General features: G+C 33.6%; 1 protein-coding gene across 48 annotated transcripts in view; it reads right to left on the bottom strand.

Moving 5' to 3' along the window:
• The window catches only part of MIPOL1 (mirror-image polydactyly 1), a 381,371-nt gene that overhangs the window by 51,025 nt on the left and 308,396 nt on the right, over nt 1-21,950 (bottom strand). For 5 of the 48 annotated variants that reach the window (XM_054665958.2, XM_063792841.1, XM_063792840.1 and 2 more), the window contains one exon: nt 19,597-19,920. The exons of 33 other annotated variants lie outside the window; for them this stretch is intronic. In XM_054665958.2, the coding sequence (XP_054521933.2) occupies nt 19,668-19,920 (253 nt within the window). In that variant the 3' untranslated portion in view covers nt 19,597-19,667. Of the gene's footprint in view, nt 1-19,587; nt 19,921-21,950 lie in introns of those variants that run through there. 10 more of the 48 variants (XM_054665966.2, XM_063792860.1, XM_063792845.1 and 7 more) reach the window with 6 other exon arrangements.

The raw sequence follows: 21,950 nt of genomic DNA, 5'->3' as shown, positions 1-21,950 counted from the left end.
AAATGATAATAATAATAACCTCAAATAAGCAACTCAAAAGAAGGCAAGCTGTTTGTTATCATAAAATACCACAATTTAACACAATTCTGACACTGTAAAAGAAAAATAAAACCTCTCTGTTAAAAAAAACTGCAAAATTTCAAACAGGAAAAACTGCTTACAGTGCATATAATAAAAAGCTAATTTATTTACTACTCAGAGTTTTTATAAATCAATAAAAATTGATTTATAAATAATTTTTTGTCCAACACAAAAATGGGAACCGGTCAGGAATAGGCAGTTCACATAAAAAGAAAAATAAACTGCTAATAAAATATTTTTAAAAGCTTAATCTTATTCCTAATAAAATAAGTGCATATCAAAACAATATAATTTTTTACCTTTCACACTGGAAGGCTAACAACTTACTCAATAGTAGTGAATGCTTACAGAAATAAGCATTCTCTTAGACATTGTTGTTCTCAAATATTGTTCACATAACTTTTTAAAATAACAATTTGACAATTTTTATCAAAATTAAAAGAACACACATTTTTTGAACCTCAAAATGTTCATTTCTAGGAATTTATCTTACAGATTTATCGAAAGAACTACACAAAAATATGTTTGAGGAAGGCTGCTCATTTACAGCACTGTCTGTAACAGCAGATTTTAAAAATTAAACCAGACCAGGTGCGGTGGCTCTCGCCTGTAATCCCAGCACTTTGGGAGGCTGAGGCAGGCAGATCACAAGGTCAGGAGATCAAGACCATCCTGGCTAACACGGTGAAACCCCGTCCCTACTTAAAAAAAAAAAAAAAATACAAAAAATTAGCCAGGCGTGGTGGCGGGCGCCTATAGTCCCAGCTACTTGGGAGGCTGAGGCAGGAGAATGGCGTAAACCCGGGAGGCGGAGCTTGTAGTGAACCGAGATCGCGCCACTGCACTCGAGCCTGGACGACAGAACGAGACTCTGTCTCAAAAAAAAAAAAAAAAAAAAAAAAAAGAAAAGAAGTAAAAGTCCACTTTGCCTTTCCAAGTGCCTTCTCACTGTATAGTACAGCAATAATTCTAAACACAGCATAACAAATTCCTTATCAGGAATAATAGTCATTCTGTGTAAAATGCATTTAGTTGATAGGTTTTGTTGTGTTCAGTATTTCAAAAAAAAAAGCATATATACAACTACACTGACTACAGAGGCTTGATTACGAGAGACTAATATTTAGTCAAATTATTAAGAAATCATATTTTAAGTTATCTATCACATTTTTGGTGATTCTTCTGTCTCTATAATTTTAACAACGTTTGATATGCCATACTCTCTTAGAAATACTATGATAAAGAAGCCATTAAGAGTATCCTCTACTTTTTCCCATTGATTCTCTCCATCATTGAGGAATATTCAATACACACCATAGAGGAACAAATTTAACTGAATGAGTTCTCCTTAATTTCAACAATTAATATGGGCACAAAGCAATGTAAAATCTTCACTGGGTATCTTTATTGTTAATTTATCAGGTCCAACTTTTCTTACGGACAAGTAGACTATATGCATAATCCTTTAATGTACAATTTCAAAGTTCAGAAAGCTCTGAAAAACAAAAAGTACTTTTATAAGTTTGCTGCACTCCTGTTGCAGCAAAACCTGACCTGATTTAGGGTGGCAATTCACATATATCTCATTGCAGAAACATTCATGTGTTTGATTATAGGCTGCTTCCTGGAACAACATCCTTTTATAAGATTTGGAAAATTCTGAATTATGAAACACATATAAACCCATGGGTTTTAAGTGAGGGATATGGATCTGATTAGGTTCTGTGTTATTCCTTTAGTAGGTGAACAATATTGTTCATTTGCCATAGCAAATTCAATATTTTAAAATCATATTTTTGGAGGGTCTAAAATTGATTATACTCTATGGTACACTCTAAAAAGTAATCAAGACTTACAGCAACATAGCCCAAAGAGTTAATGGAATATATGGTTTTCACAATGATAAAACCTTCCTTGATTCACCCAAGTCGGAGATAGATGTCCTTTCTAAGTGTCCCCACAGTACTACACACTTCCCCTATTATGATTGCTGTTTACTGGTCAGTATCCCTTGCTAGACTGTATGCTCAGTGATGTCAGATGCTGCTGCCTTGAATTATATTTAACCAGTAATTCCCAGTGCTTGCCTCAGTGCTTGGTGCATAGCACATGCTTGATTAAAATAATAATTGAATTGGAAGGCAGAAGAAATAAGTTTCAAATAATTCTCTAAGTACCTTCAAGTAACTCAAGGTAGGACACGAACTACTCTCATTCATCTTCTATCCTTTCATTATTTAAGGACCCCTTTTATTCTTATTTCGCCAAAATATTTTAGCAGCTGTCCATTCACTGACATTTCTATTGTGGTAATAATCATGCTCATTTTATTTCCAGTTTTTTTTTTTGTAGTCTTTCATGTTAATGATTATACTTCCTTTGTCTTTTTAAAATAAGCTTCAGGCCGGGTGTGGTGGTTCACGCTTGTAATCCCAGCACTTTGGGAGGCTGAGGCAGGTGGATCACGAGGTCAGGAGTTCAAGACCAGGCTGGCCAAGATGGTGAAACCCCGTCTCTACTAAAAATACAAAAAAAATTAGCCAGGTGTGGTGGTTGGTGCCTGTAATCCCAGCTACTTGGGAGGCTGAGGCAGAGAATTGCTTGAACCTGGGAGCCAGAGGTTGCAGTGAGCTGAGATTGCGCCACTGCACTCCAGCCTGGGTGACAGAGCAAGATTCCATCACAAAAAAAAAAAAAAAAGAAAAGAAAAAGAAAAATTAAGATGTCAAGAAGAACATCCACCTGGATGTTTTATATACTACTGAAATTTACATACTACTGAAATTCAACCTGCTAAAGATGTCATTCCATTTCACTCTGTTCTTCCTCCAGTCTTCCAAATCTCAGTAAATGGTATTCCCATTTATCAGACTGTTCAAGACAATTATCTGGGAACTCTCCTCAACACCCTGTATCTTTCCAGAAAGTCTATTGTCCAAATTTATCTCATCTCACTATTCCTCTCAATCTCCCCCACCCCACATCCAAGTTATCACAATTTCTCATCAGTTCTATTACTTCCTAGTGAGTCTCTCCATTTCTACTCTTGTCTCATTCCAATTATCTTCCACATAGCAGTCAGTGTTAGTCTTTTAAAAATGCAAATCAGAATATATCCCGGATTGAAATCCATCAACAACTTCCACTGCTTGTAAGATAAAGTCAAAAAATGGGAAATAACCGACAAAAACCACAACGAAAGTTAAATGGTTCTATAAGATCTGACTCTGCATACTACTCCATCCTCCTTTTTTGATCCAAGCAGCCATTATTTTGCTGCAAAAATCTTCCTTCAGTTTCTCCAACAAGCCAAGTTATTTGCTTTGGCTTCCATACAGAAGGCTTTTTCTCCTGGCTAATTCCTATTTATATTTCTGGTCTCAGAGAAACACCTCTTCCCTTACCACAAATCTAAATCTGCCTGTTATACTTTCCTAGCATTCCTAGGAATTTTTCTTCATCATATTAAACTAAGTTATAATTACACACTTCTGTGTATGAATATTTTAATATGTCTCTCCTGAAAGATTTACGAGGTCAAGGTACAGTGAGGTCAAGATACAGTTTGAGTTTGTTCATCAGTGCCTAACACAGTGCCTGGAACACACAGATGTTTTTAAAAAATCTGTTGAATTAGGACATGAACACAATTGATCAACATCTAACTATTATAGTTATGAAATAGAAAAATATTTAAATCATGACCCGTTTTGAATGTGCAACAATCTTTCTTCTTTTATCCATTAGGAATTTTTCTCTTTCACCTTTTTTATTTGGAATGAAATAGATTTGTATTTGAGATCTGGAAAAAAAACCTCTAATATTTATATTTGGCTTAGCTATTATAACTCATCTATTTACTTCCTGGGATATCTGTAATGATTTGTGTTTAAATTTTCACTTTACGATAACTAATTAGGACACCTAGATCACCATTTAAAAAATACAAACAACCACTTCCAGTAGTCAAAAGGGGCTATTTTTAAACGGACAAAATCCATCACAAAACAGTATCAAAGCTAAGTTTTATCATAGAAGTATGGACTCATTAAATAATTAGGCAGACAGATGGGCTAGCTATTATACTTAGAACTTGGCCCAAATTCTAATGAGTAATGAAACTTGGTCATTAAGCCATAAGCAAGGTGACATGACTGTTAACATAAATCTTTGATGCACTGATCTGATTCCTTTCTAAAGACATTTACTTAGAGTAGAGTTTATTGTGTTTAAATTGTTACTTAAATGATATTTTAAAGTTCTTTATTTTTATTTTCATATGATATAGAAAATGTATGAAACCAATATTAAATTCAATTACTAAGGATAAAAATTGTATTAATGGGTTCCAGTTTCACTCCCTAAGTAAGAAAATAGGATTCATATCTATTAATTTGCCACTAACATGTAGCTCTCCAGAATAACTACTTGAAATGTATTCCCAGGATGCACACATTTTTATTATTTTACTATTCACTGGATTCATTATTCAAAAAATTATAAGCAATAGTACAAACAATTTATACTACACGATAAATGATGTATTCTATGAAAGTCAAACGTTTTCAGAGTCAATATAATCACAACATACTTTTTTGGATTCACGTGTTCATTCACAGTTTGCTTTTAACTACTTCACAGAGATGGGAGTTTACACATTACAATGAGGATTTATTGATTTATCGGTTACAGAGTATAATAAGCATTCTCAGTAAACTGGAAAAGCTAGCTCTGAGGCTAGTATCATACAATAGTAAGTTGCAGAATACTTCAGAGCAAAATCAGAAGGTTGGCATAAGAGAAAGATATATGGTGTAAACTAGACTAGCAAAGACTAATATTTAGTAAGTCCACTAACACAAACAAATTAGGTTTTTAAGTTGTACACTTTGTCCACGATGGGAAAAATATTTACTTAGTATTTTATGTTATATGGTCAACTATTCTATAACAAACTATTAAATTTCCTTTTGGGGAAAATGTTTTCTTATTTGAAGACGCGTAAAGTAACATTTAACATTAATATGATGTAACACATACTTTTTCTAGCAAACAAGTCCTTTCAATACTGTATCTGAATTTAGCTAACTCAGATAATTTGACTTTTGCATGTATTTGTGGGGTGTGTTTGGTTAATAAATAATACAAGTATTTAAAAATGTTTTTTAGTATTTCAAAATAAATACTTTTAAACAATAAAATGTGTTAAATTGATGAGAGTAAAAGGGTTGAGCAAAAACTACACAATGAAATTCTCTAAAGCATCATGTAAAAATTTTCTAATTTAAAAATGTAAAGATCATGTAGCCAAAGGTAGTAATGTTCTCTGTTCTATTTTTGAAGCCAAAGGAAAAATATATATATATATGTATATATATATATTTTTTTTAATTTTTTTTCTTTAGATAAAGTCTTGGTCTGTCACCCAGGCTGGAATGCAGTGGCATGATCTCGGCTCACTGCAACCTCTGCCTTCTGGGTTCAAGCAACTAAGAATAACATTTTTATTAAACTTTTTTTGCTTTTTAAAATGGAATAGTTTGAGGACTTCTGAGAGCCCACAAATGAGCAAAGTGGAGTACTGGAAGAGATCCGCAGAGTAGTTCATGACTCAATCAGCTGACTGAGTTGTTTATCATTCAGCTGAAGAGAACTGGCCAACATGTTGTTTTAGAGCGTAATTTTTTTCTTTGGTAGTTGTAACTTAATTTCCATCGCTAATAGGCCATTGAAGAAGTAAAGCAAGCAGAAAGTATATGGATGTTGAAATACAAATTAATGAGGAGCATAAAAATAAATCTGTAAATTCACCTCAGGATTCTCTTCACGAGATCTATAAATTGTGTTCATTTGATCACACTACTCACATTACCTATTATGTAGCTGCTTCTTAAAAAATGAAGTTAAAGAGAGAACAAATTAGAATAATAATTTAGTTTTTCATATACTGGCATAAAGGCCAAAACACCCACAATGTGCTATTTGTGAAAATATTCTAGAAAATAGAGGCTCTATTGTTTTATTTTAAAAGTAAAATGTGGCTGGGCGCAGTGGCTCACACCTATAATCCCAGCACTTTGGGAGACTGAGGCGGGTGGATCACCTGAGGTCAGGAGTTCAAGACCAGCCAGGCCAACATGGTGAAACCTCGTCTCTACTAAAAATACAAAAATTAGCCAGGCGTGGTGGCGGGTGTCTGTAATCCCAGCTACTCTGAAGGCTGAGGCAGGAGAATCACTTGAACCTGGGAGGTGGAGGTCACAGTGAGCCGAGATCTTGCCATTGCATTTCAGCCTGGGTGACAGAGCGACACTCGTCTTAAAAAAAAAAAAAAAAAAAAAAAGTAAAATGTTAAGAATTCCAAATATCATCTCACAAGCAGTTATTTAATGTCATAATATGTTACTAAATTTTAATCTACTTTCTTATTTATATTCAGTCCCTAAACCCAACTTAATATTTCATTATAAAATTTAACAAATTGTGATTTTTCTTATATAGCTGAAGTCAAACATCATGTGATGTTACATATTATAAGTATTAAAGATTGTTTTAAATAAAAGTTATAAAACAATCAATGTAAATTAACTTCTTTATCTTATACCAATGCAAAAAATATGTTTAAAACACTACCTAGAGAATATATACTGAAGAGATTCAAGAGGCAAGAAAGGTTCAGAAATGTCGCTTTAACATTGCTAAGGGTTTTGATCATTTTAAACCCAGAAAAGTTTCAATTAATGATGGAGGAAGTGAGTCACTGATTTTTATACTGCCAATGAAATGCAGCAAGCTAGAATAACTGGTTAGTTTTATTAAGGTATCTTATTAAGATGGCTTATTAAGCTACTCACTGTTGTTTTCATAGGGCTTTAGGCAGATACTAAACTTTAAAATGTAGGATTCGTTCCTTCCTAACTTTCATAAAAGTCATATATAATTAGCACTGAATGAAATTTTCTAATGTCAACATTTCAAATTTTGATTAACAGGGAATACAAATCAACCTTACTCAAGTTTAATTCAAAAGACAGGCAACATCCTTTGGGAGACTAGTAGAGATAATATATCAATGCAACTTCAAATTTTAGACTAAGCCATGGGCCTACAAAGTAAAAGTAATATTCAACTTATTAAGCTGGCATCATCACAGTCATTTTCCCTACCTGATTTAACCATGATTCATAAAAAACCATATATTCTCATATTTAGATCAACATTTAAGGTCTAGAAGGCAATCAGGCCCCTGTTGATAGATATGATGATTGATCTACATAGAGTATAAAAGATGATTGAAATAAAGATAAAGTAACAGTTGATAAAAGTGGTGCAGGTTCCAAACATGAATTGAGATATAAAAATTTAGACAGTGGTAAGGCTTATGGACACCATATAATTAAAAACCTGGCCAAATTCCGCAAGGTGGAAGAACCACAATTGTTCAAGTCTCTATATCACTATCATTTCTAAACATAAAATACCATTCAATAGAAATCATACAAGTCAGGATAACTTAGCAAGTTAACATTATCATTATTACTATTTTTAAAGAGACTAAACTAGGAGTGTCTTTTGTTCCCCTGTAACAGTCTTTTTTTTCCCCTGTAACAGTGTCTTTTTCATCTTTTATAGGGTATTCAAGGCTAGAACTAGAGTGAGGTGAATGAGGCACTCATCTCAGGTTAAAATTTAAAAGGATGTAAAAAAAAAAGTAATCAAGATGAGTAATATGTTAATAAAAATAGTTTTAAAATCACAAAACAAAAACTTCATGAGAAAAATATCAAAATTTTAAATAAGGAAAGGATCAGTACCTAGTCTAACACTGACAGTCTCTAAAGCAAAACTTCTTTACCTCGTAGTTTCTTTAAAAGATGAATTCTGAAAAAGGGTTGAGTGGTTTAGGTCTATCTGCCATCACTTACATAAGCACAGAATACATGAGTGAGAAAAATACCTAAAGTAAATTTTAATAATAAATCCCTAAATTATTGTTCTAAGGCAGTTTCTATCCTAAATCTCTATGTCTAAACCCACCCTGATTTCTAAGCTCTAAACCCCTTGGTTATACTAACTAAGCTCTCTCAAACTATTTAGACTGATTGATTCTAGTACGAAGGTTGCTTCTTTTAACTAATTTTATAGCTGATTCATGGTCTTTGCTTGAATTAATTATACCGCAATTTACAAGGTACTGATTTTCTAATTGTATCATTCTCTATACATTTATTAACTGACATTATTCTGTACAAAAGGCTGTTTCCGCTTTATCCTTCATCTCTCGTTTTTGAGTACGTTTGTAGACTCTAAGATGTAAAATTTCAATATTTTGTAATCAAATAGAGTTTATTTTTTGATTCACAAGTCATCCCAAATTTGGTCAGTGGGAACCTTTTCACGATGGTTTATGTGTCCTTTCTATATAACCCCCATTAAATCTTTGAGCATTTGCTTGTTTCTTGGCACAAGAAGACATCCCAGATTACTCTGTATTTTCCCTGACCCAGACCTAGAAGCTTGGTACTTTTTAATGGGAAATGGTACTTGGAAACTAAAATCTGGATGCTAGATGTGTGTATTGCTTTTAAGCCCTTTTCAGTGGATAGAGCTAAGAAAAATATGTATATATTTAAAATCATGCCAGGTGTGGTGGCTCATGCCTGTAATCCCAGCATTTTCAGAGGCCAAGGTAAACGGAACACTTGAAGCCAGGAGTTCAAGGCCAGCCTGGCCAACATGGCAAAAATCCATCTCTACTAAAAATACAAAAATCAACTGGGTGTGTTGATGTGTGCCTGTTATCCCAGCTACTCAGAAAGCTGAGGCAGAAGAATCACTTGAACCCGGGAGGCGGAAGTTGCGGCGAGCAGAGATCCCGCCACTGCACTCCAGAGTAAGACTCTGTCTCAAAAAAATTAATAAATAAAATAAAATCATGAGATTTATTTTGATATTTCTAATTCAAATTTAACATTACAGTTTCTATTTCCTAATTCCATTTATTTTATGGTGGAAATCTTGGTTCCTAATAACATTTATTTATTTGCTCAATCCAACAATATACATAAAATCATTTCAAAATGTTAATACCAGTAGGGCTAACAACTGTTAACATAGTTAGTAAACTTTAAAATTTCTTTGCATGTATTTCTGTTCTTAGAATATATGCCACTAAGGATGTATAGTCAAAGTATGATGATCAAAAGATACTTTTCCGTATCTTATCAATTTGCTATACAGTTAGGTATGTTTATTTCTATTTATAGTCACTTTTAAGGCTTTCTTTTTATCTTTTTAATTTGATTTCAATTTCTAAATATGTAAAAGATTTACATGGCTCAAAAGTCAAAACTATACAAAAGGGCATACTCAGAAAACTTGCACTCCCATCCTTGCCTGTATCTCTTTCCCATATACTTCCAAAGGTAATCATTTTAGTTTCTGGCTGATCTTTCCTGTTCCTTTTATTCTTATTTCTCACACAAAAGGCAGTATATGAGAAGCACTTGATTTTTTTCAGTTAGCAATCTGTCCTGGAAATCACTCAATATCAGTTTATAGATATCGTCCTTATTCTTTTTTACAGCTGCATTGTATTACACTATATGCACGTACCATCATTTAACTACTCTCCTGTTTGGGTTATTTTTATTTGCTATTAAAAATAATACTGTAATTCTTATGTTGCTTCATACGCATGGAGGTTTATATTCAGGATAGAGTCCTAGAAGTGATTCTCCCTTAGTCAAAGGGCAAATGCATATGTACTACTGTTAGACATTGCCAAATTCTCTTCCATAGGGGTTTTACCATTTCACGTTCTCACCAGTAATGTATGAGAATGCACAGAACCCTCTTTACTTCCAGTTTCAAGATCTATGTAAAGAATCCCTTTCAAAAGTTACATGGTTCTTATATAGTTTCTGAGGCTACAATATAATTTTTCTCCCTTTCTGTTTCCAAACAGGTGATCATAATGTTTTAATTAAAAATATATAAGTTGAAGGTATTAAACCACTTATGTTTACAGAGCACATTATACTTTTCAAAGCACTTTTATGCACACGCATTTCATTTGATCCTTATAGCCATGTTTTGAACTAGATTAGAGCAAGTATATCTTCCAGATGAGAACACTGAGAGCAAATTTAATGATCGGTACATACCTAGTTACTGACAGTTGAGGGTCCTGTTAGTTCACTAATATTTTTACTCGATACTAAGTTGCCTCCCCTTTAACTTTGAATTTTAGTGTCTTAATTTTCTATATGTTAGTGTAACTTTCTAGATAAAAGTATTAGGAATGCAGATCTAATCATTGTATTTACCTCATAAATGGCAGAAACAGGAACGCTATTATTGAGTTATTTGAGCTTGTATTTTAAGTTTATTTTGGATAATAAAGCTTCATTTGTTTGGTTTAGCTTAAATATTTTATGAACTACAAAGTGCTAACCAAGTATAATATAGTTTATTCTAAAAAAATACAGCATATTTCAATTTAAAGAAAGACTTAGTAATGTAAAATAAGTAACAGCTTAAACACAATGAATTATCTTTTAATACATAAGCAATTGCTGTACATTTCTAAAGTCATAGGAAACAAAGTAAAAAGTAGCCAAAATGTAATTTCAGGACTGAATTAAAGTTCAAAGTCTTCCTTTGTACTAAACAATGTCTCCTTGCATTCTGTGAAAAGGTGAGAGAAAAAGTTCTATTCTGAGAATAAAATGTTTGAACTAAATTTTAATTAGATTGATTCATCCTTGAGAATGGCAACATATATCTATCCTATCAAGTATACTTCAATAAAATATTAAAGAATGACATTAACAAATATAAACTGAGAGTCCTCAAATCAGAAGCAATGAAATCATTGAGCATAAATATAAACTCTAATTTTGGCCTCTGTTTCATAATGTAAACTGTACTCCATAAAACACAATCTGTATGTTAAAGATGCCATTTATTTTTGAGGTTGAAAAAACAAAAAGACTTTAGACCCACATATAAAAGGTACTCTTTTCATCCTTTTCTGAGACACTGACCTGTATACTAATTTAAAAATGAACACCACATCTTTACGTTATTAAATCTTTGTTTTGATCTATTAGTATTCACCAAAGTGCCATTTTATAAAACCCCACACTGAATAGACAAGGCTGGAGGTGACCATCTGCAGCTTTAGAGTCTGCGTTTGAATTGATGAAAAGAGCTTTGTGTTTTCATTGCCAAGTTTGATTCTTCCAGTCATTAGGCATTCCCCTCAGATCGCATCAATGAAGCCGGACTCTCTTACACCCATGTGTTAAATTCTCTTCTCCTCATGGTTTCCTTTACCAGCTCTACTCAAGAATGACTACTGGGTCTTAGCCACATTCTTCTCACAGCTGTGTTAAAAAAGAGCATCAGAAAGTCTTCCTAAAACCCATATGTGTATCTGATCAGTTCTCTGTCTTAGGGTCACCTCACATTGTGGTGTGATTATACAGAGATTCATTCTTGTTCTTGAACTGTGCTACTCCCATCATTCTGGGAAAGATTTAGGCCCTCTGAGAGTCAGTACTAGAGAACTTCTTGGACGTTATGTGAAATACACATAACTTAGCTAAGAAGGCAGATTAGTTTAACTTAAGAAAGATTTTTCAAGATACTAAAAATGTTTTATGTTATTTTTACCATTATATAGCTTGTTATATGGCACACGGTAACAGAAAGAGATATAACATATGCTTTTACATATACACAGTATACTGTTGTATGAGGCAAAGGAAAAACTAAAAAGAGGATGACGTTCCAAGAACTATTAGTTTGTATTGTATAAATGCCAAAGCAACTAAAAAAATTAAAATTAGTTTAGTAGGTTCCAAAATATCATTTACATGGAATTTGTAGAATCTTTTTTTTTTCACTTTTGGTCAGTCTTCCTATAGAAAGACCTGCTAAAGTAGTCTACAACGGTATAGCTTTTTTTTTTTTTCATTATATTTAGGTTAAGAAGTGAAAAGTGCCTCTGTTGAGTTGTTCAAGAATGTATAACACTGAAGGAAGAAAGAAGATATGCTTCAGCTGTAACTATATTCAATATTGTTATGGAAAGTTTTTTCTCCTTAAATGTAAATGATCAAGAATAAAGTTAATCTATGGACAATGTTTATGATTTCACCATCAGACAAAGTTACACTGAAACAAGCAAAGGATTCTTCATTCTGTAAATTTACCAACGGGCAAATATGGACATCGGCAAATCCCTGACCCAGTAGGGATAAATAACCAATTACGGAATCTTAGAATGCAAGTGAAATTTGTATTTCTACATGCTCTTGGGTTCAATTGAGTTTCTCCCAATTATATTTTGGGAATAAAAGCTATACCTAGTATACCTATGTGTCTATTTAGGATAGCTGCACAACTGTGAAATCAGATTTTAGATGAGTATACCTGACCAACATGGAGAAACCCTGTCTCTACTAAAAATACAAAATTAGCCAGGCATGGTAGCACATGCCTGTAATCACAGCTGCTGGGGAGGCTGAGGCAGGAGAATCGCTTGAACCCGGGAGGCGGAGGTTGCTGTGAGCCAAGATCGCGCCATTGTACTCCAGCCTGGGCAACAAGAGCGAAACTCCGTTTCAAACAAAAAAAAAAAGTGTATATTTTCTATATTAACCAGTAGATACACTATATCTAATCTGTGTGTTTAATAATAGAGACAACAAAGGGGAAAGTTTTGAGTGAGTTATATAAAGTATCAAGTTAAACGATATGTTACATCAAGTCTAATGAGATTGAGCAATGTTTTTGCAGGAATGACCAAAACTTCTAAAAATCTAACTCCTACAATACCTTCCTTTTCACCTTTACTATAAAAATATTTTGAAGTACACTAACAATTAGTGTCATTTAGTAACCTTTTCCTAGGGAATTCAAATCACTTTATACATCTTATTTTGATCAATTCTTCAATGAATCTCAGGTAAGGTAGTTGAGTACTCCTAACTTCACAGAAGTACCCAGGAGCTACGTAGCCTGTCAAGTGATAAAAAATTAGAAAGCTTTTGACTGCAGCTAAGAACAGAAGCAAGGAAAAGCATAACTATTAGATCATATATCCCTCTAAGGAACTTATATTTCATATAAAAGTTATATGAAAATCACATGTATGTGAATCTAAGGTACAAAAAATGTGGTATTTTTCCCTATCAAATTTTAGTTAAAATGTACATGATCATCGTAAGTGGATTCTATAATTTCCCTAAAATAATAAAAATTCTGGTCTTTTACTTTTAAAATCACTGTAGTACTGGCATTAATAAAAACCAAAAGCCAAAACTCTTGTATTTAAACTGAAACAGTATGGTATCTCATATTTAGTCTTTTGTTCTGTTTCTTCCATTCCTCTCTATTGTGTTCATCTGAAACATGTTTTATCTATCTGAGTATGCAGAAACATATAGTAGCTCAACTCTAGTTCTAATCACTGGAAGACAGCCTCTGAAATGAAGAAGTACATTAAATGCAAAAAGCCATGCTGTAATTTAAAATTTTGATTCCTACTTTTATGCTCATTTTCATTCATTCCATAAGGTTAGTTACAAAAAGGATCTATCTTATTAGGGAAAATACAGAGTCTAGGTTTAAAGAGCCCTTTTTCTTCTTTAGCCTGGATCCTTCACTTTGCACTCCATTGGAATTCTTATATTCTGGGTTAGGCGCCAATCCTAATAATCCTACATTAATCCTTCCCTGGCACAAAGGAGTTAGCCAGATAATTAAAACTATGTTTCTTCTTCATACCAACATGAGCCATTCCCCATAGTTAAGATATAAGCCCAAATTCTTTAGTTTTTATAAATAAATGAATATAATTATGTATTTGTCAAACATTGTAGGTATATCTATGTGTATAATAAAATCAGCTCTAAAGAAACCTACTTTATATATAGATGGATGGGAAGGGTGATCCACTCTACAAGCATATAATGGAATTGGTGACAATTTTAATGAAATGCTTGTTTAACAGAGTATGAGATGACATATTTCACAAGTTAAATATGTAATCAGATAATTTAACTTTTATGATTCACAAATTCAGAATATTAAATTCTTTAAAAGCATATCGCATGTCAAAGAATAAAAATTAAGCATGTTTAGATGTTGTACATCTTATGATGACTGTTTAGGAGCCATCTGAGTCCATCTTCCATATATAGATGATAATAAAGCTGTCTCTAATTAGATTTCGAAGGTGCCTTCCAAAGCTAATTAGGGAGAGCATTTGTTGATAAACTATTACAAATAACTATTCGACTTATTACTTGCTGAAGTACATATATTTCACAGCTTTTAAATTTCAAACACAAGAAAATATTTTAAGGAGCAATTTCTAGAAGTTTTAGGTCTCCTCCCACTTATTAATAGTACTAATAAATCAAAGTTAACTTTCAACATTATATAAAATATTGATTTATACCTTCTGCTGAGTTGAGGAATTATGAAACTTATTCTTTGATTCAATCAACAAGTACTTATATTGTTCGGATATATCTAATTTTGCCTTGACACTTACAGTCCAACAAAGAATTTATAGGAAAAATATCACAAGTAAAGTTGACAAGAACTAGAATAATTTTAACGAAAAGACAATGAAATTATAAAAAAAATTCACTGAGGCCTTTCATTTTTTAGCATAATTATTTTTCATTATGGTTAAAATTGGATTCTGGAGCCAGCAACAAAAGTAAAAAATCTAGTAAAATCTATTGATGAAAATAGCAGGCTTTTTTTTTTTTTCAACTGAGAAACTTTAGAAATGCTCTGTTCCTCTTCCCAGCACCCACAGTCATCTATCCTGTTTTATAATTCAACCTACAAACAGATTAAGCAGCTAAGTTTGTGGAAAGTATGTTTGCTCTATGCTAAGAACCCTTGTGTGACACTATGGTGACTCCCTTGACACTTCGAAGAGAACTACAGACGGTTCTTACTCGTCAGCAGGAAAACCAGGCTGAGAATTCACAATTTCTTTGTAACACCAATTTCTTTACAGAAATCAGTATTTGGTCAAATAGCAGAAAAGACTTTAAACAGCTCTGTGTGTGTGTGTGTGTGTTTGGTCAATAGTGCTCAAAAGATATAGGGTGCCCTATATTTCAAAAGACAATCTACAACTTCACAAAACCTATAAATTGAAATGTTTTAACCTGATCTTTGATGTTATAATTATGTTATAAAAATTTAAGATGAGCAGAACTCCGTAAATTTTAAATAATGGATTTTTTCTTTTTAGAAAATTATGGAAAGCATGAAAGTTCTTGAGTTGATACATCTTTTCTTACAAATCTGTTTAAAAGTTTACAATTTTTTCTATATCTCTTTGTCTCATCTATTCATTATATAGTTACGGTATATAACTCTTCATATAGTTTATGAGGGAATTTGAATCATATCACTGTAAATCTGGCCCACAGTAAAAATGACATATGACAAAAGTTATTTCAGTGTAAAACCTAGATCTTTAAGAGTTCTAACCTTATAAGCCTGGTTGTAATTACTTTTACTTTAAGTAACTATGTGGAGCTTAGGTATGCTAAGTATAGCAAAATGTATTTTTAAAAGTCCTTTGGAACTTGTTCCAGGCCACAAGAAGCAAGCATACTTGTAGATGGAAACGAAACTATAGCATAAAGAATCACAACGTTTTAAATCTCTCATGAATAATAAAAACATCTCTTAATGGATTGATGTGTCAGTTTTCTCTTTAATAAATGGGGATTAGGGATAGTCTTTGACAAAACTATTAAGAGAAGTTTTTCCTACCAAGTTCCTGTGCTCTTAGCTGCTCTTTAGTTCCCTTTACCTCGACATAACCCCTCTGTCCAAAACCAAGCACATTCAGTACCAGCAATCTAAAAGCTAAATCACAATGGGCTATTCATCCACAAACATACACATTTTCCAATAAAAGTACATAAAGAAAAGAGAATGAATTTCCACTGATAAAAGATTAGGCTTTATGACAGGTGGGCCAAGAAGATATTTTTTGGTGATGAGGTATGGCATGCACTGACTTTTTCCCTGTAAGTGATGATATGCCTATACTGGCTAGCTTATGGATGGTAATCCTGTACAACTTGTCTTTCTAGGAATACTCCTATAGGCTGAAATATTTCAGAAAATATTAAAAATTTTTATGACTCTGGAAGAAAATAAATTTATAATTCTATGAATAGCAATAGTAGATAGTCTCTACTATTACCAAAGATTTCAGGTCTTCTAAATGTAATTAAATTTGATGGAAGTGCGTGGTTAAAATCTGATCAACAGGAAGTAAGCACTGCCAGCTCCTCGGAGAGTGAAAGGTGTGGTGGTGGCAGTGAGGGGAGGGAGGGAAGGAACAGCCATAGAGGTCATGCTTTACTATGAAACTAGTAAACTCTGGGCTCTGGGTTGGAAGAAAAAGTATTTGTCATGGGCCTAAAGCAGAGGGGAGTATATCTGAAATTTTCCTGTGTATCTCTAACTTGACCTGCTTTTACTTTAATCTGTTATTCTCTCAAACTACTAAATTGTTATAGTTGATTTGTTCATCAATTTACAGAGTACTTACTTTACAGCAGGTATCTGCATGAGTTTTTAGAAGAGGTGGGGAAACAAAGATGAATAGAACACAGTCAATGTCTTAGGAAATCTGGAAGAGAGTGCAGTAGGTAGAAAATAGATATTAAAAAAATACCACCTATGCCTGGTGCAGTGTCTCACACCTGTAATCCCAGTACTTTGGGAGGCTGAGGCGGGCAGATTGCTCCAGCCCAGGAGTTTGCGATCAGCCTCGGCAACATGATAAAACCTCATCTCTACCAAAAACAAAACAAAACAAAACAAAACAAAAACACCAAAAATATTGGCCAGGCGTGGTGACGCACGCCTGTAGTCCCAGCTCCTGGGGAGGCTGAGGCTGCAGTGAGCCATGATTGTGCCACTGTACTCCAGTCTGGGCAACAGAGCAAGACCCTGTCTCATAAAAACCCCCAAAACAAAAACAAAACTATATATATACACACACACGTATATGTATGTGTATATATATAAACCATATATATATACAGTCTATGTCTATATACATGTAGTTTATAGGTGTGTATATATAAGCTTTATATATAATATAGACATATGAATAGTTCATATATGTATTTACACATACATATAGTCTATATGTATATAGACTATACAAAGATGAATAGACTATATAGGCTACATGTGTATATATATACATATATAAACTATGTATGTGTGTCTATAAACTATGTATGTATGCATATATATATAGTTTTCAGGTTGAATTATAAAACATGATCAATGACTGTGGGTGCTGGGAAGAGGAACAGAGCATTTCTACAGTTTCTTAATTTAAAAAATGCCTACATATATGTACATATACATAGTTTACATATGTATATACACATACATATATAGTTTATACATAAGTATATAGATATACATACATGTATATACACACAAACATACATGTATGTGTATCACATGTGCATGTGATACCCATGTGTATAAACGTACATAAACATGATACATATATATCACATAAGTATATATACATATGTACATGCACATATATAAACAATATATGTGTATATACATATATAAACTATAATGTGTATGTATATATGTATCTGTACTATATATGTACATATATATAGGCTTTTTCTAAAATTGAGAAACTGTAGAAACGTGCTCTGTTCCTCTTGCCAGCACCCAGAGTCATCTATCCTGTTCTATAATTCATCCTGCAAACAGATTAAGCAGCTGAGTTTGGGGGAAGTATGTTTGCTCTATGCTAAGAACCCTGTGTGACACTATGGTGACTCCCCTGACACTTCAAAGAGTGATAAATACATACCACTCTTTGAGTCTGTGTGTGTGTGTGTGTGTGTGTGTGTATATATATATATACACATGCATACATATAATATATATATAAAACTCTCAGAATTGTCAGGGGAGGCAGGAAATACAGGAGAATGGGCAGGACTTTACTTTCAGGGGAGTGAGGAGTGAAGAGTAAAGAGTTTTGGAAACATGAGACTGGATCTCAGGGGACAGGTGAGTACTAAGATAAGTATTTGGAAGTTATTTGGCTAATAAGTAGTAGTTGAAGCTTAAGGAAATAGATGACATTCCCGGGAATTGTGTAGAGGTACAAGAAAAATAAAATCTTTAAGCAACCATTATGTTCGGACAGCTGGGAGATGTAATCCCCGAAAGAAATGGAGTAGGAACAGTCAGAGAAGTCATAAAGGTAGAAAAAAATGGTGCTACAGAATCTAAGAAAACAAAAGGCTTCAGGAAGGAATGATGAACAGTACTAAATGATGAGAGTTCAAGTAGGATAAATATTCTAAAAGTTGACTGCATTTGTGATTGGATGCTTGCTAACTTTAAAAAAAATCCTAAAATAATATTATGTGAGCAGAGGAACCAATATACACAAAGGCATTTAGTCCTGAAAAGGCAGAGACCTTCTGAGGAATGAGATAGTACAGTGTGGAGTGAAATGCCAAGAGAAGGAGGAATTACATAACACATATTCTTCTAAAAGCATTACATGTATTAGCTCATCAAATTATCATGGCAACGTTATGAGATAGAAGCATTATTGTCCATATTAGCATAGTGTTTTATTTCCAGGTTCACATACCTATACATTCTGAATTCAAAGCTTGAGATTTTAAACCATTATGCTATATTGCTGAAGATACATGAAGGTCTTTATTTATTTTCACCATAAACATATGTTCATTGTACAATAAAAATATCGTTTAAAATGAGCCATTGAATTTAGTAGTTAGAAAATTACTGGTGATCTTAAGAAGAACAATTTCAGTATACGAACTAGCCATACTGTACTGAGTAGCAGAGGAGTAAATGGGAATTGAAAAATTAGAGATGGTGAATATAGATCAGTTATTCAAGAAATTTGATTGTGAAGGGAAAAGGGGACAGTTATTTAAGAAATTTCATTGTGAAGAAAAATTTGATTGTGAAGAAATTCCTTTAGTTTAAATTTTAAATTGCCTGGAACACTGACATATTTTCAAAGAACTTTCTAAAACATTTGCTAATAATAATGATTTCAGATTTTTAAGGAGACTATGAATACCATCTTACGAAGTCTTATAAGTTGGTTTCCTTTAAGAGGATAACATTCCTCTTAAACTCAATAAAATAGGCTAATAGCCTCATGAAGATACATTTTGCCAAATTGATGGCAATTAAATATGAAATACAGTGGATCAAATATGAAAAGGAAAACTCGATAATACTTCATCTAGCTCTTACTGTTGGAAATCAGAAGAAAAAGGGATTTAACATTTAATTCTTTTAATGACATAGTTGTGCTTAAACTCTGATCCATGGATTAGTGACATTCCATAAAAAAGTTTTCATCTGTCTATGGTTAAATGCAAAAACTAAGGAAGAGACAGTGAATTTTTCAGAGTTAAAGTTATTTTATTTATTAATTTTTATTATACTTTAGGTTCTAGGGTACATGTGCACAATGTGCAGGTTTGCTACATAGGTATACATGTGCCATGCTGGTTTGCTGCACCCATCAACTCGTCATTTACATTAGGTATTTCTCTTAATGCTATCCCTCTCCCAGACCCCCAGTCCCTGAGAGGCCCCGGTGTGTGATGTTCCCTACCCTGTGTCCAAGTGTTCTCATAGTTTGATTCACACCTACAAATGAAAGCATGTGGTGTTTGGTTTTCTGTCCTTGTGATAGTTAGCTGAGAATGATGGTTTCCAGCTTCACTGATGTCCCTGCAAAGTACATGAACTCATTATTTTTTATGGCTGCATAGTATTCCATGGTGTATATGTGCCACATTTTCTTAATCCAGTCTATCACTGATGGGCATTTGGGTGGTTCCAAGTGTTTCCTATTGTGAATAGTGCCGCAATAAGCATATGTGTGCATGTATCTTTATCATAAAATGATTTATAATCCTTTGGGTATATATCCAGTAATGGGATGGCTGGGTCAAATGGTATTTCTAGTTCTAGATCCTTGAGGAATCGTCACACTGTCTTCCACCATGATTGAACTAATTTACACTCCCACCAGCAGTGTAAAAGTGTTCCTATTTCTCCACATCCTCTCCAGCTTCTGTTGTTTATCGACTTTTTAATGATCGCCATTCTAACTGGCATGAGATGGTATCTCATTGTGGCTCTGATTTGCATTTCTCTGATGACCAGTGATGATGAGCATTTTTTCATATGTCTGTTGACTGCATAAATATCTTCTTTTGAGAAGGGTCTGTTCATATCCTTGGCCCACTTTTTGATGGGGATGTTTGTTTTTTTCTTGTAATTGTTTAAGTTCCAATAAATTATGTACATTCTGGATATTAGCCCATTGTCAGATGGGTAGATTGCAAAAATTTTCTCCCATTCTGTAGGTTGCCTGTTCACTCTGATGATAGTTTCTTTTGCTGTGCAGAAGCTCTTTAGTTTAATTAGATCCCATTTGTCAATCTTGGTTTTTGTTGCCATTGCTTTTGGTGTTTTAGTCATGAAGTCTTTGCCCACGCCTATGTCCTGAATGGTATTGCCTAGGTTTCCTTCTACAGTCTTTATGGTTTTAGGTCTTACATTTAAGTTTTTAATTCATCTTGAATTAATTTTTGTATAAGGTGTAAGGGAATCCAGTTTTAGTTTTCTTCATATGGCTAGCCAGTTTTCCCAGCACCATTTATTAAATAGGGAATCCTTTCCCCATTGCTTGTTTTTGTCAGGTTTGTCAAATATCAGATGGTTGTAGATGTGCGGTGTTATTTCTGAGGGCTCTGTTCTGTTCCATTGATCTATATCTCTGTTTTGGTACCAGTACCATGCTGTTTTGGTTATAGTAGCCTAGTACTATTGTTTGAAGTCAGGTAGCATGATGTCTCCAGCTTTATTGTTTTTGCTTAGGATTGTCTTGGCTATGTGGGCTCTTTTTTGGTTCCATATGAACTTTAAAGTAGTTTTTTCCAATTCTGTGAAGAAAGTTATTGGTAGCTTGATGGGGATGGCATTGAATCTATAAATTACCTTAGGCAGTATGGCCATTTTCACAATATTGATTATTCCTATCCATGAGCATGGAATGTACTTCTATTTGTCTGTGTCCTCATTTATTTCATTGAGCAGTGGTTTGTAGCTCTCTTTGAAGGGGTCCTTCACATCCCTTGTAAGTTGGATTCACAGGTATTTTATTCTCTTTGTAGCAATTGTGAATGGGAATTCCCTCATGATTTGGCTCTCTGTTTGTCTGTTATTGGTGTATAGGAATGCTTGTGATTTTTGCACATTGATTTTATATCCTGAGACTTTGCTGAAGTTGCTTATCATCTTAAGGAGGTTTTGGGCTGAGACAATGGGGTTTTCTAAATATACAATCATGTCATATGCAAACAGGGACAATTTGACTTCCTCTTAATTGAATACCCTTTATTTCTTTCTCTTGCCTGATTCCTGGCCAGAACTTCCAATACTATGTTGAATAGGAGTGGTGAGAGAGAACATCCTTGTCTTGTGCCAGTCTTCAAAGGGAATGCTTCCAGTTTTTGCCCATTCAGTATGATATTGGCTGTGGGTTTGTCACAAATAGCTCTTATTACTTTGAGATACGTTCCATCAATATCTAGTTTATTGCATAAAGTTTTTAGCATAAAGGCTGTTGAATTTTGTCGAAGGCCTTTTCTGCATCTAATGAGATAATCATGTGGTTTTTGTCATTGGTTCTGTTTATGTGATGGATTACGTTTATTGATGTGCATATGTTGAACCAGGCTTGCATCCCAGGG

Source organism: Pan troglodytes, chromosome 15 (genome assembly GCF_028858775.2).
Source record: "Pan troglodytes isolate AG18354 chromosome 15, NHGRI_mPanTro3-v2.0_pri, whole genome shotgun sequence".
Lineage (NCBI taxonomy): Eukaryota > Metazoa > Chordata > Mammalia > Primates > Hominidae > Pan > Pan troglodytes.
This window is presented reverse-complemented; position numbering and strand designations above follow the sequence as displayed.